The sequence below is a fragment of the Calonectris borealis genome, chromosome 24 (assembly GCF_964195595.1).
Source record: "Calonectris borealis chromosome 24, bCalBor7.hap1.2, whole genome shotgun sequence".
NCBI lineage: Eukaryota > Metazoa > Chordata > Aves > Procellariiformes > Procellariidae > Calonectris > Calonectris borealis.
The window spans coordinates 7,245,891-7,261,156 of NC_134335.1; the positions used below are offsets into that span (position 1 = coordinate 7,245,891).

The 15,266-nt window shown below is 50.3% G+C and overlaps 1 protein-coding gene across 3 annotated transcripts in view; it reads left to right on the plus strand.

Moving 5' to 3' along the window:
* Positions 1-15,266, plus strand: part of ETS1 (ETS proto-oncogene 1, transcription factor) — a 44,731-nt gene that overhangs the window by 12,412 nt on the left and 17,053 nt on the right. For 2 of the 3 annotated variants that reach the window (XM_075173081.1, XM_075173082.1), the window contains exons 2-3: positions 11,258-11,377; positions 12,046-12,246. In XM_075173081.1, the coding sequence (XP_075029182.1) occupies positions 11,258-11,377; positions 12,046-12,246 (321 nt within the window). Of the gene's footprint in view, positions 1-907; positions 927-11,257; positions 11,378-12,045; positions 12,247-15,266 lie in introns of those variants that run through there. The other variant, XM_075173083.1, reaches the window with a different exon arrangement.

A 15,266-nucleotide genomic window follows, 5' to 3' on the forward strand; every position in this document is an offset into this window, starting at 1 on the left:
AGCTGCCTGCTCTGCTTGGGAAAATCCTCTTGTTCTTCACCTTCGTTTCCTTGTCTGCTTAAAAATAATAATACCAGGAAAATTGTTCTTGGGATGTTGTGAAATGAAATCGGTTTGGCACCGGTGTTTCTGAGGCATGGGCTGGAAAGTTTTGGTTCCCGAGGTTTCTGCCAGGGCCCCTTCTGGCCTCCATCACTGGAGGAGCTGAGCAGCTTGGTTCACTCTCTGGGGACAGGGGACAGGGAGGTGAAACAGTGGTGGGCTGGCAGGCAGCGTCCAGGGATGGCCTTGTCCCTTGTCCCCTCCTGGCCCCAAGGCTGATGTGAAGCTGACCCTCGTTCGCCTTGCCCCAGCGATACCTTCGCTTGCACGGTTTACAGCCCAGCCAGCAAAATCCTCCCCCGTTTGTGGCTGCTGGGGTCATCTGCTGCTGCGCAAAGCGTGCCTGTCGCAGGGCTGGTGGGTGGAAACGTTCAATGTGCAATGGGTGTAGAGCGTGTGTGGCTTTTTTTCGTGGGCTGGGACATGGATGGTGCTCATGGAGGTGTCATTTGGTGGCATTAGTAAAGTCCCAACCCTGAGGGCTGCCTGGGGAACCGAGGAGATGGGGCTGGCTCAGGCAGCAAAGCAAAGAGAGCAAGTCCTTTGCTTTGAGCATCTTTTGCCTCTTCTGTTTAGTTGGTTCTTTCTCCCCTCCTGTTAAAATGATGCTGCGCTGAGAGATGCAGCTAGTGTAGGGAAGATGCTTGGAGCGTGCGAGCTACTTCGATTTTGATTTCAGCTGCAGGGGGCTGTTGTGTGTATTTTTGAGCCACAGGGAGGGAGGAAGGGTACCTTCAGAGAGGAGGCGTCAAGGTACTTGGAAATGCAAGTCTTCAGCAGTAGTAAATCCAGTGATGCAAAGATCTAGCACAGGGGAATTAGAGGTATGTGGATCGTTACGCTCCCTGGCATTTCTTGGCAGCTGCTAGCAGAGTTGACTATTTACTCTAAAGAGTTATAAATAATTTTGTTGATTAAAATGATTGATTATCCTTGGTCTAATATTATTTAGTCAGAGCAAACAGTGCTGAGATTTACCAGCCGCGCTCTGACCTCCCAACCCTGATCTGTTTGCAAAAAGCCTGTGCAATTATTTGTTTGATTTCAAAGCTAAATACGCTAATCTCTCCTCTTCTACTTTGGTAACTGCAAAGACAACTGGACAGCTCGGCCTGATAAGGGAGGACAGACCTGGAGTCCTCGTGTGCGGTGGCAGGTCCCTGGGCAGAAAGGGACGAGGTGGTGAGATGGGGACCTGATGGTCACCAGGTGAGGACAGGGTAAAGCTCTTGGCCTTCTTCTCCTCCTCCGCACGTACTCGCCTTGCTCATCGAGTGCTGCCTGCGCTTCCTGGGCAGAGCCGAAACACTCCCTGCTGTATGGAAAAAAAAAAAGATGCTATCAAAAGCCTTATATTAGAAGAAGGGCTTTCTCTGGGTAAGGCAGCAGCAGCGATCCCTCTGCAATCCATGGGGGATGTGATACGCTGCAACTTGCACCCTCCCATTGAGCAATCGGCCGCGGTTTTTTGCCGGCTTGGCTGTACATCTGGCTGGCGTTGCCCTGAAGGGAAGGGTTGGCCAGGAAGGCTGCAGAGGTGGGGGTGGGACGGGCGGCAGGAATCTGCAGCTGCAGAGCGATGTGGCAAGGTTCGCCCCCGTACCCTGCCGCCCCGGGGCAGCGTGTGTGCTCGGGAGGTGACCTGGAGCTGCCGAGCCTCCCTTCCTCGTCATCGGCTCGATCCCTTCTGCATCACTAGCTTCGTGCTCTCTGCAAGATCTGGAGATGTCCTGGGCTTGAGGAATGCCGTAGGAATATCCGTGGGCACTTTCCACTTGTGACCGATAGGCACTTTTATCGTATGGACACCACCAATGTGTCTCCACAGCAGGTCCAGCCCTTCCAGCTTTAACAAACATTCTTGGTTTATGAATGAGAGAGCTGGTGAGTAGAGGAGAGTGACTTTGATGTGGAGGGAAATATTTTGGGGGTTGAACATCATCCTAGCTTGAGGGCACTTCAGACTGTGTCCTGCCATGTGGTACCCTCGTGTCTGGCATGACGTGGCATTGACTCAGCCTGGGGGCAAGGGCTAAGGTCAGGACACAGAGGGATGCAGGACTTGGGCTGAAAATCAAGAGAAGGTTGGGGAATTCCTTGGGACAGACAGATTGGAGGCGTTTGGCTAAGTGTCTGCATGTCTAATCCCTTCCTGAGGCAAGGATAGTTGAGGCTTCTTTTTAGGACCAGTGGGCTCCCAGCAGCAGGGACATCTGTGGAGTCCGTCTACATCAGAAGCGTGTCGTATCGTGGTGATGGGCAGCACAAATAATTGGTTTATCATTCCGGGCATGGAGTCATTTTGGGTGGCCATGGATACGCAATGAAACCATCCCAAGCTGTGAGGTCATGTGTAACTGCTTACCTGAAGAACTTCAGGTGTGTTTGAGCCGACTTAGAGGGGTTGGGATCTCTTTGTGGGATGATGAAAGAGCTCAACATGAGTGAAGGTTCCTTGGCCCTTATCCCTACTGCGAGGGGACAGCCCTGCCAAGAGATCTCAGCCTTCCCTTTTCACACTTCCGATTCCTGACAGTGTCTTCCTCGCACAATGAATTGCTGATTAACCTCAACTCGGCCTTGCAAAATCTCTGCTCTCCCTTTTCTGGGAGACTATCACGCGTGGTTTGGCAGCCCCATCCTTCCCCGGAGCGAGGAGCTGGAGGTGTTGGAGCTGAATCCCCATTGCATGTCTGTCCGTATCCCTGGATGATGGAGGAGAGGGAGATTAATATCTGGAGAAGAGAGCGAGGGCTTTTTTGGATAGAGAAATGCTCAATCTGAACTGCTCGGGTGTGATTACAGTAGTACCTTGGTAGCATCCCATGTGTGCTTTTGCAGCCCAGGATAAATCTGTGTCAGGGTACCGGGATGCATCCTTCTCTTGGGACAAATCCTCCAGTCTCATCACTTCTTCATTGAAGATGTCAGAAATGGCATCATCAGCCAGAGATTTGAGGTGAGAACAGCAGAAGTCCTGGTTTTAACCCGGCTGGAAAGAAACGTGTGCTCTCGTGGATGGTGGGAAGCGCTGGGTGTGGATGACCTGGACCACTGTCTCCTCCGCGGAGTGCTGGAGCCCAGCCGTGGGTTTGCTCTGGGAGGGCTCAGGCCGTGCTCTTGCGGCTGTGGAAACCTCCAGGGCGGTGAAGCCAGCACGGCCTGGCCTTGCAGGGCTCCCAGCCCAGCCCGAAGAGAGCGAGGAATTTCAAGAGGCTTCTGGTCCCAGGCGTGAGCCATTTGAATACCTCGGGCACCCTTCCAAGAAGCAAATGAATATCTACTTGTTTGTTTGGTGGGGATCGCTGGGTTTTGGAAGGTTTTTTTTCTTCTTTTTTTCTCATTGCTGTTAAGCAATTTGAGCTTCGCTGCTGAGACTCGGAGTGTGAGGAGCCGGGTTTTAGCCGCTTGTTTGCAGAGGAGCATCTCCCGGAGCTGGAGCACTGATGCGGGGCAGCTGACACGGGCATGACCTGGACTTGCTATTTACACTTGACCTCCTTTCAGTCGGGGCTGGGTGTCCATTACAGGCTTTGCTGAGCCCACCCCGCGCTCCCATTAGTGCGTGTGTGCCTGTGCATGGGGATTAGAGCTCTTTAGCAGCGCGGTTAGTGGGGATTAGAGCGAATTATCACAGGGGAAGCATGTCTCATAGGTTTGCGCGAAGCAGGGAGTGTCATTCCAGCCCTGCTAAGGAAGGATCGAAGGCAAACAAGCCTGAAAGTGAGAAGCAAATCCTATCTTCAGAGGGGTCGCCCCGGCTCATGTGATGGTCGATTGGGAAAGCGGGAGGGTGAAGGGCAATAAGGGCCTGACCGCTGCAAGAAGAGGCTTTGACTCCCGAGCAGGAGCGGTTTGGGCACGTGGAGGTTGTTCCTCACTACCTCTGCGTTGGCTGCAGCCTCCTGGTCTGGCTATCTCCAGAGCGCTGACCTGTGAGCTCAGCCTCCGCACGGGTTTTGCACAGGTTTAATTAACCCCGGACTCTGCTATCAGGCTGGCGGATTCGGAAGAGGCTTGCGCAAGTTTTTAGTTGCGATGCTGTTAAATCTAAAGTGACAGAAGCCGTTTCAAAGCGGATTCAAGAGTGTTTGCCTTTGCCGAGGGGGGCTTGTGTTAAGGGCAGTGCTGGAGCTAAACCACACCGGCCTCGTAGCACAGCCTAACCTCTGCTCTTGCTTCGTCTTGATGGAAAAATCTTTTCGCTGACTGCTTTGCATAGTTTTGACGAGCGTTGTTAAACCGTGGCCGCGTTCCCCAACCTCAGAGGTGGCCGCATCTCCCCGGTGCTTGCTTTTATCCATCTGTTCTCCTTCCAGCAGCTGAGATGGGGAGGACGGAGCGAAGCCTTCCACCGAGGGAAGCCCCGCTTCGAGTTGCTGCGGGAAGACGAACCGTAGGTCCTGTCCTGCCCACTGAGGCTGGGGAAACTTTCCCGTAATTGCAGCGAGCGTTGACTCAAGCCCTGTGGTTTTGCTTAGCTTCAGTCCAGGGGTTTCTCTTGCACTTCTTTCCCTCCTCTCCCCCACAAAAGCCAGGGAGGACCGAGCGGGCTGACCACCAGGCTGCTGTTCCTCTGCGAGCTCCTGGGACTGCCGGGGATGCCGCTTTCCCAGGATCTCCATCCAACACCCACATTATAAAGCCGGGAGAGAGAGAGGGAGCGGAAAGGAGCCTGAATGAGGGCAGCAGGCAGGCTCGGAGGGTGAAGCCTGCGTCTTAGCAGGGATAGTGGGCGAAGCATCCTTTCACCTGCTGGTGCTGCTGCCTGGTTCCTCGCCAGCTGCAAGATACTCAGAGCCAAAATAAACCCTCACCTTTTGGTTGCTCTGTGTCCAGTTTTCTGCATGGGCTCCCCTGAGCATCCTCTTCTGGCAAGCTTGCACCCATGCAAGGGTGTCTCCATTTTACAGAGGGATGAAGCAATTTACCCTAAAGCCCGAGACCGAGCAGAGCATCCTGACATCTCACCCTCACCTTCACCTTTCCCCTTCCTCGCTCCTTGTGATGCTCTAAGTGCCGCGAGTCCAAACTTGGAAGAAATGCTTTTATCTGCATTTAGGGAAGACAGTTTTCAGGCCCTTTATTTAGGGGAAGAGCTCGCCCCCATGACACACCACATCTCCATAAGAAAGCTGCTGAATGCCGGAAGAAAGCCGGCTTTGTTGTGCTTTCTGCAGCGCTAAGCAGTGTGGGCTTTCGGTTTCCTCTCTTGTTTTTCTCTTGAAGCCCAGCTTTCATCTCCGAGTATTTATTTTTCACTGCTTGAAGGACAAAAAAAAAAAGACTTATTTTTCTTTTTCTTTTTTTTTTTTAAAAGAAATATATTTATTTTAAATTAAAATAGCAAAGTCTGTGCCTTTTGTGCCATTCCTTGCAGAGGGAAGCAGGGCCGGTCTCTGGCAAGTTGCTGCAGGAAGGGGAATCAAATCTCCCCTCCGTATTGCCTGGTCCTCTGCTTCTCTCCTCCTGTCCCATCCCTGCATCCCCAGCAAAAGCCTCTCCCTGTGCTCACCCCTTCTCTCCATCCGTCCTTACTTCCCAGTTTTCCCTCTGTTCCTTTTTTTCCAGCTTTCTGTCCTGCTTTCCCTTTCCCCCCCTGAATTTCTCTGCCCTTTCTGTCCAAGGAGCCCTAATTGGAACAGGCCGGCTCCTCTCCTGCTTCCTGCGTGGGAGTGAGAGGCAACGCTTGTGAAAACAGTTCAAAAGTGCAGACAAATTTTTGCCTAATCCTGCCTAAATAATAGGGGGCTCAGCTGGGGTTATTTGCCCAGAGCGGGGGGCACCTGGGAAAGGCAAAGCTGCCCCGGGGGGAGTGGAGGTGCCTGGTGATGGTGGTGGAAACCTGAGATGGGGAGATGGTGCCTCTGCGGTGCCCGGGCTGCTTCGTCGGGGAGCGTGGGAAGGGTCTCAGCACCCGACCCCCCTCTCCCCAGCCTCCTCTTATCCTGTGAAAGGTTTTTTGGCTGCTGAACCCTGCCAGCTGGGGGACGTTGGGAAATCTGCCGTGTTTCAGCTTCCCCCGTCCCTAACTCTGCCCTAGTTTTAGTCCTCGTGAAGGCTGGGATAGAGGGGGCTCGGCGCGGTGGGGGGCCGAGCTCGGGCTTGGTGGTCACGGGCTTGGTGGTCATGGGCTCACCATGGGCACATGGGAAGAGGGTAGGAGAGCAAACCCATGTCCCTCCTTGCAGAGCCTCTGAGAAACTCCTCCTGCTCCATCGCAGACATCCAGCGATGGGGGAATGTCCTGGACCGTGGACACCTCGAGGTGGGGCAGCGCTGGTGGCTGTCATGCGCGGGGGCTCAGAGGAGCATCTCAGCTACCTCAGGGCTCAAGGTCTGAGGTCTTTTGAGGGAGCCAGGCACAAATTCACGCAGCCCTTGGATGCACAGTCCCAGAGAGATGATTTTTCTTGACTCTCTGCAGATGGTCTAGTTCGAAGTCAACACACATCTTCTCCCAAACTTGTCCCCGTGCCTCTTTCAAGCCACCAAAGGGCCCGAAATCCTCACGGTATCAGCATACTGCGGGGTTACTCTCAGGCCTGGGAAGGGGAGGATGAGGAGGCTGGACAGGGAGCGGGCTTTTACCTGAGACAACAGCGTGTTGGGTTCCTGACCTTGGTGTCCATCCATCAGAGCAAGGGCAGGAGGAGGCCGCCGGGTCAGCTGGCTCCACTCTGACCCGCCGTACATCCATTTACACGCAGGCTACCGGGTAAAATAGCAGGGACCAGACAAGGACACACTGGGGCTTTTGATGGGAAAAAAAGTGAGTGGCCGAGAGGAGCTTTAAAGGTGCATTGACCCTGAGTGGAAACTCGGCTGAAAAATGACTTTGCTCCCATCCTCCTGCTCAGAGCATCTTTTTTCCCTTTGCTGCCATTTATTTTGCTTATGCAATCAGATGCTAATGCTTTGGCGTGCAGTGGAGTCGCTTGCATTTTAAGGTCAAAATCCCTAAAGTTTGTAAATCGTAGTCCTTTAAAAAGATCAGATGCGTAGAAATAGTTTATACATGCGGAGCCTGGTGAGAGCAGAGTGGGAATTTGGCTGGGAGATGAACTCGGTGATCTTGGCCTCTTTGTCTGTTTGCTGGCTGGTTTTCTCCCAGGCTTCACGTCTGTTGGTGCAACACCTAGCACAAGGGGGGTAGTGGATTTTGGGCAGATCCCCCTTAGCGTAAAACCCATATAGGAATGCAGCACTGGCTCTTGGCAATGTCAGAGTTGTTGTTATCCTCTTGTCTTTCTGAAGTCCTGTCCCCAGGGATGTCAGGGAGCTGGAGGAAAAATAGAGGTCTGGTTTTGAGAAGCCTCCGGGGTCTCAAACAGAGCCCCCAGATCCCTCCTTGCTTTGGAAAGCTGCAGCCAGATGAATAGATGTCCCTCTCTGCCTTCCCACCGCGCAAGGCAAATTACTTATCTCTGCTCTACAGATGCTGGAGATGCCGGTGACATAATTTTCCAGAGCGACTGCAACTCCTGTTAGTATTTAAAAATCAAACCATAACACCCAGCCTGATCTCCCAGGAGGAAAATCAAATGCAGTTCCCTGTCGGTGCAGCGGCAGCAAGAGGAGGACATGGCATCTAGGCAGCAAACTGCACGTGGCAGCCGTGTCGATGAGGCTTTAATGGGCGTCATAAAAACGATACAGCAAACCGAGTCTGGGATGCAACGCCGTGGTCGTCTGGCCCCTGCTGCTGTGCTTGCTTTTCGGATTAAAACCCTGAAATTTCTAAACTGAGCTTAGGTGTAACAGCTGGGTTTGGTGCTGGCTAATGCTTCTTCCCCTACATTTCTTCCGAGCCCGTGTGTGCGCGCACATGCATGCGTGTGTGTACTTTGTGGACAGCAGGAGGTACGCAAAAGGAGACATTTTATTTGTGCAAGATTTGATTAAAATCTTGGAAACAGGTTTCAGATGGCAGTGAAAGCTGAAACCGGGGGAGCTTAAGCCCGGGTTGCTTTTGTTACCGAAATTCTGCTTGGCTCTGACCTTTAGGCATCCCAAACTGAAGGCGAAGGACTTGTCTGCGGGTGCTGGAGGACATCACCAGGGTTCGATTCTCCTCTCTGGGAAGTAAATCCCCTGCACCCAGCAAAGGTGCATCGGGGAGAGCCGGGTAAAACCCATCGTGCTCTCTGGGCACTCAGGGATTAACAAAGAAAATGATATTTAAGTAAATTCGGTATCTCAAAACCAGCAGAGGCAGAATTTAGATTAAAAACTGTCCCCCCCATCTCTTTCAGATCACACGGCTAAGGCTTGTCCACAAACACGTACGCAGAGCTTTACAAACACGTTTAGTTTTACACGTGTGAGCTTTTCTATAGATGTGGGACACTGCTGACTAAAATAAGGCTTCTGCAAGCGTTTGCAGGCTTGGGGCTTTTTGGCTGTTTTGTCTTCTGAAGAAATTTTAACTAGTAGCTACGGTCTAACAGGAAAAAAAGTAGATGATGTTTCAATCCTAAATCTGCCGAGTACAACGTATTTTGAAGGAGAAGCTTTGAAATGCACATTTTGGTTTATTTTGGTGTTTAAATAGAAACCCTCCTCTGGCGCTTTGCTTTTGAAAATTTTTTTTTAAGTTCGAAAATAGACTGTTTGCTTCTCCGATGACCTCTCCCTGGGAATCACTTTTAAGTCTTCCCTGTTTTGACATGTTGTTTGTGCAGAGCTCAGCGTTCACCTTACTAAACCGAAACCTTATCCCCCGCTACTGAAAAATTGATTCTCTGGGTATGTGCAAACCCAACCCCATGAATCCTGCAGGAGAAAACAGGGGGGATCGGCGATAGGTACTCGCTTGTATTGCAGAGATAAAAATACAATTTTGCACGCACCTCACCTTCCTCTGCTGCTCTTCGCGGCTTGCCTAAGGAGGTCATCTCCGCACAGGTTTTCGCGAGTGATTCAGTGTAAAAATTGGGGTTAGAAATGTTTTCTTAGCCTAAGTCTGACTCATCTTCCCATAGCACCCGGGAGCAGTGAACTGCCGTTTAACCAGCCGGCGGAGGGGAGCGGATTCCTGGGTGGTCCCTGTAACCACAGAGCACAGAAAGCAAAGCATTAAAATGTAACATGAGGATGAAGGGAAAGGGGCACTGAACCACTTTCTCCCAGTGTTATCTCAAAGCAGCAGATGGAGAACAGAGATAGCGAGGGTGGCTGCTCATTTTTCCGTGCCCTCTCCAGCCAAATCCAGTAAATAATGAAGTGTAATTTGCCAAATAGCCTTTGAATGTATTATTTGCTTTCGAAGGTCCCGATACTTCCACTGTGGCAGGGAATCCTTGATTTATGTGGTGGGGTTAGGGGGAGGAATCGGGTCCCGAGAGGCTCGGTGTCAGGGATTTTACTAGTCTTACCTGAGCAAAGAGTCGTGCAAATCATTACGTGAGTGCCTCGGTGACTAACGTTAGAGGGAGCTGCAAAACGAGGGGGTGATTTTTCTTGTCTTTTGCTCGGGGACAAGAGGTCGAAGGTGCAAAGATGGAGACAGAAAAGTGGTTCTCTTTGGTTTAGAGGTGGAATTGCATTTGGTGCATCCAGCTGATGATTTGGGGATGCTTTGCAGCGTGGTCAACCTCACCCTGTGCTGCAGAGCTGCACGTGGATGCTTATCGACCTAACTCCCAGATTCCCACTTGCAAAAAAAACCCCAAAATTGTGTTGTTTCGACTTTAAATGATGCTTGCGAGTTTGGCTGTGGAGGACTTGAGTGGAGCAGGAACCCCAGACTGGGTCAGACTGGAAAGCAGCGTTGTTGCACTGGGCTGCAGCACTGTCTCCAGCCCTGGCTCGCCGTTGCGTTAGGGCTGCACTCAACGCTGCTTGAAACAAGCACTCGCCAGCATTTTGCAGGTATAATGGCTTATTAAATCAAAGCTTAAATTAGTTTAGTGTGATGGTAAGCCGAGGTGGCTGGGATTTCCACAAAACAGAGAATTCTTTGACTTTTGATGTCTACATCCAGACATTCATGAAAACACCAAAAGAGCTTGCGCATGTTGTCATTTTTCCACTGAGAACAGTTTTCATTGAAAAATTTCCAATAGGCTACAGTGCTAAACCAGCCTCAGGTGGAAGATTTACATATGAGACCGATACAGTTCAGTCGTTTGAGACGGTGGTTGTATGAGGCTTTCCTTCTCTGCGAAAGATGTTTTTCAGGAATGCTTAAAATATATGAAAAAGAGCCAAACCTTTATTCAGATCGAGGAGTTGTGTTGTGTTTTTTTTTTTTTAAACGGTTGCTTTTGTTTATGAAACTCTTTGGCTACAAATATCCGCGCCCTTCCAAATAAATTAGAAAAAGGGAAAAAAAAAAAAAGAAAGGAAAAGCTTTGCTTCTCATCAGGACTCACTCCAAGGCCTGGCTCTTGGCTTGGCCCCGCGCTCTCCCATGGGGGCGGCTGAGCATTGTTCAGTGACTCACCCCGAATCGCGTCGCTCCGTGCTATGGGCTGCGCATGATGTAACTCTGTGCTAACGTGGGATTTTCCAGCTCTTTGTTTTCCCTCCCTCCTCGAATGGGTTTTCTGCTGGTTCTTCATCCTGCCTCAGCCTGCTGTCAGCTTACTTTTTCCAGGATTGCCCATGATTCTTTAATTTTTTTCCTCTTGCTTTTCTTTGGACCGGGATGCCCAGAGGTGGAGCAGTAATTCAGAGATGCTTTTCTCCCTGCGTTCTTCTTCACCTTGATGTAGGACTCTTTACCTTCTTTGGTGTCTGGAGTTGCTCAGCTATCTCTCAGGCTCCAGACAGCACGTAGGGTGATGAAGCCCAGCAGGCTGATGTCTGTAATGGTCTTTGATATCACCGTCAAATTTCCAGTAGCGTATTCATGGTTGACTCTTAGGGAGACCATGTGCACCGTGTAACCTATCTTACCAGACATGGCTTGTCTATGCCCTTTAAGCACAGGCTTACTATAAGCACACTTATTTTTCCTGTATTTAAGAAGTCTGCTCATGGACTTGCAGAGTATAGATTTATAGGTCTGCGTGTGAAAATTTCAGAAGAAAAAAGTGAAATTAATTGCTCTGTTTTTCTGACAATTCAATGTCCGCTGTGTTACGAGGACTTCTGTCGTCTTCCCCAGTCTCATGTCCTTATGGCCATTTTTCTCTCCTCCTTCTTTCAGATATGGAATGTGCGGATGTGCCTTTATTAACTCCCAGCAGCAAAGAAATGATGTCTCAGGCATTGAAAGCCACCTTCAGCGGCTTCGCAAAAGAGCAACAGCGGCTGGGAATCCCCAAAGGTAAGACATGGCTTCTCAGTGAGCAGCCGTGGCAGACACAGAGATCGTGTCCTCCTGCCAGGCTGCCCTTCTCCACATCTGCCATCTCTCTTGTTGATTCTCTTTGGGTAGTGTTGCCTTGTTTCTTGGCAGCTTCAGCTGGGAAAATCTGGACATACAGGCAAAACCTTTCAGTACCACTTGCAAACTACACCTTTCTGAGAGATTGTGCCTGTCTATCCTGTTAAATTCTGCTGGATGACTGCTCTTGGGGGGGACTTTGGGGCTCCTTTTGGAGGCAGCTCCAGGACTTTGATTTGCAAGTCATCTCCACTATACGGAAAAACAGCGGGGACCCTTTACAAGAGGCTGGTGACAGGGAGAAGCCAAGCGTAATGGAGAAATGGGTGGGAGAAGGGGTCAGAGAACTGGTGGGATTGTTAAAAGTCCCAAACAAATCCAAAGCTTGTTCCTTCTGTGAAAAGCTTGTTCCTTCCTGCTGATCCAAACTGTAGGTACAGTGTTCCCCCACCACGTTTTATCCTTATGCCAATGGACTGTCTGAGGGATGAAGCTCTGCAGGTGTTTATCTACTGGGACAGCTGTAGCACTGTTGTGTGTCCTGTTTTCCTGGGGAAATGGCTTGCGGTTGCACATTAATGGATCTCTTCTACACCCCCTTGTTGCAGATCCCCAGCAGTGGACGGAGACGCACGTGCGGGACTGGGTGATGTGGGCGGTGAACGAGTTTAGCCTGAAGGGAGTGGATTTCCAGAAGTTTTGTATGAACGGAGCTGCCCTCTGCGCCCTGGGCAAGGAGTGCTTCCTGGAGCTAGCGCCTGACTTTGTGGGAGATATCCTTTGGGAACATCTGGAGATCTTGCAGAAAGGTGAGACCTGGAGTTTCCAGGGTGAATGGCTCACGCCGTCCTGGCTAGCCTGATTTTGGGCCTTTCCAAAGACCTTGGCTCACAGCCTAACTGTGCAATGAGGTGTTCACCTTGGGCTTTAATCCCAATAAAAGCAGCTTTCAAAGCCCAACTTTCCAGTAGGATTTCAAATGGGCATCCCAACCGGCAGCGGGCAATGTAAATCCTGGCACTGCTTGAAAGAGGAAGGGTGTTTGCGCCAGCCGCTTGGCAGGAATCCACAGCGGGCAGGGACGCTCTGCCTGCCTGGAAACGACGGTGGGATTTTCCAAAGCATTCTTCCACAGCTCGTTCAGCTCCCGTTGTGAATTTTACTGCTTCCTCCGGTAGAATTGGGTACAACAATACCACCAAAATCCCACCCTAATTTCCCAGTTGCGATTGGAGGCTGCTTTTCTTTGTTTCATGTCCCGAAAGGTGTAATGGCATTTTGTTAAGAGTGGCTGTGTCCCCCACAGGAGAAGCCATCTCTGCCAGTCCCTCCATGACAGCATTTAAGGGCATTAATTTTCATTGACTGGGGACACACACGTTGATTTTGGGTGTTGATTTTCATAGTGTCTGGATGCCCAAGCAACACTTAACCCGGGATGGTTTCTAAAGAGCGGGTGCAGAGCTTAACACCTTTTATAGAGCCACGAGCAGAAGCAGCAGCAAATCTGGGCTCTGTTTCTAGCTCGTTTTTGTGCAGAGCTATTTGCTTTCCTGGAATATCCCTTGCGCTATCATACCGACCCTGCGTGCTTGTCAGCGGGCCTGTACTGGTGGCAGGAAGGGGAGGGGGGGCAAAGTTATGCCTTCCAGGAAACCATTGACAAATGGATGTTAATTGCTGATTACTAATTTTACTGCTACCTGTGGTTTGCAAAAGGTAAACACAGCTCTTCCCAGGGCCTGTGTACGACAGGCTGTTTTTCTGCTCTTTGACTCTATATCTGTTCTTCTCGTTTTGCATAATTTTTATTGAGTGCTTATATCAACAGCAAGCAGTTTAACCAAACAAAGCAAAACGTTGTGGTCTGTCCAATTTCTCCTTGCTATAAGCCATCACTTGTAACGCAGCTCTGCCTTCCCGCAACCCTTCTTCATTTGTTTGGGCTGTAACCCGCTGGAGAGGGGTGCGATGTGCTGCAGGTACTGACTCAAGCATCAGAGCTGGGTTTGCAGCTCCTTCCTGCAGATTCCCCAAGGCACGGAGATGAACTTGGTGCTGTCGTTTCACAGTAAAGTAGGGATCATGTTTCCTTATAGCATTGACATCTGAACACGGGTGTTCAGATGCTGCAGTCATGAGGATGCAAAAGGTCTGAGACAGAGAGGAGCTTTTACAAAGAAGCTGGAAATCTTTGCGCCTATTGCAGCTTTTCTTCCGAAAGGATGAAAAAGAATAAAGCTGAATTTCTGTCTCAACACTGTTGGTGTAGCCCTGGGAACCAAGAAATCTCCGTTCTGTGTTCAGTTTTACTTTGTCACTTCTTGCATAATCTATCTGAGCCTTAGCGTCTATGGGGGGTTCTTAACACATTTCCCAGAAGGGCAATATCTGTGAAGTATTTGGAGAGTAACTGAGAAGAGCTTCCAAGAAATAACCAGCCTCACCCCAAGCACTCATTTCTGTTCCCTGTAAGTCATGGGACTCGTCTTACTGGTAGTGCATCTCCAAACCCCCTGACAAGATCTGGGTTCTGTTGTGCTGGTGCTGTACAAACATAACATGCAAAATTCTCTGTCACATCTCTCCCCTGGCAAGAGGAGATGGTTGTCTCCACTTTGCAGCTGAGGACATGACGCGTGAAGAGATTAAGGTTTATCCAAGCTCACCCGTGGAGTCAGGGTCCAACTTACCAGTCGCCGTCTCTTCCATCTTCCACAGCCACCCACCATCATCCCTTGGGGGTGTTGATGCTGGGAGTGGTGGTTGACCCCAAAATGTTTGGCTTTACCTATAGCGGTGCGACCGCCGGCATCGGGTCATGCTGGGACAGGCTGTGACCTTGCTGTCCCTCCTGCTAACATGCCTCCCTTGTGAGCGCTTTCTGAGAGTGACTCATGTACCACAGGCTGCTCAGGGTTTAAAAACGGCAGCAGATGGGCGACTTTTCCCTGCATGGATTTGGGTATTTTCAGGCATATTTTTCCAAATTTCTTCCTAAAATAACCTCTTCAGTTACCAGCAGTCAGCAGTGCCCTCCACTTGACTGTAAGCATAGCTGAAGGTTGCTCTCTTTCTCTGTGGTCACCCACCCTGCCCCTTGGCAGACACCGTGGGGAGAGGAAAAGAGCATTTCTCATTAGGTCTCTCTGTTTGCACAAAACCTCCTTTTGTTAGAGAATATTTTCCACCCTGCAATCCTCAGGAGAGAGGGCCAAAATTAGGCTCCTTGCAAGCGAACGTGCGTTATCTTCGGTTCGCTTCTCTTTAGGCTCCGCAGAAATAAACATAACCCGGAGTTGTCTCTGTGTTTTTTATTCTGGTTACCCTCTGCAAAGAAAATAAAATCTCCCATGCCGGTATCTCTGCCCACATGCCATGCTGGAATGAGTAAGGTGTTAATGGAAAAACTGGTTAGGGTAGGAGCAATGTGGCTTTTACATGGGAAAGCAAATTCAGCATCAAACCCAGGAGTACCAAAGTGCTCGGAAAAAGCAATAGAAAGCAGAGAATCTATGCTTTGGTGTGATACGTGCTCTTTCTCAGTGAATTATGCCTATAGAAAGGCTAAAATTTTGCGTGCTGCCCGTATATACACCATGGAGTCTGTATCAGGAGTTGGGTGATGGACAGCGCGACAAAGCTTTTCTGAGCATGGGATCCTCTGCCTGCATCACGTGTAAGGTAAAAGGTGCTGCGTAGGCTGGGAATTAGCATTAATTTGGGGTTGTAGGAGCTGGTTTTGGTATGCATTACCCACTCACTTGCACATACCTACTGCTGGTCTAAAAATAGGGGCTTTTTCAGGAAAACAACTGTCCTTGAATGG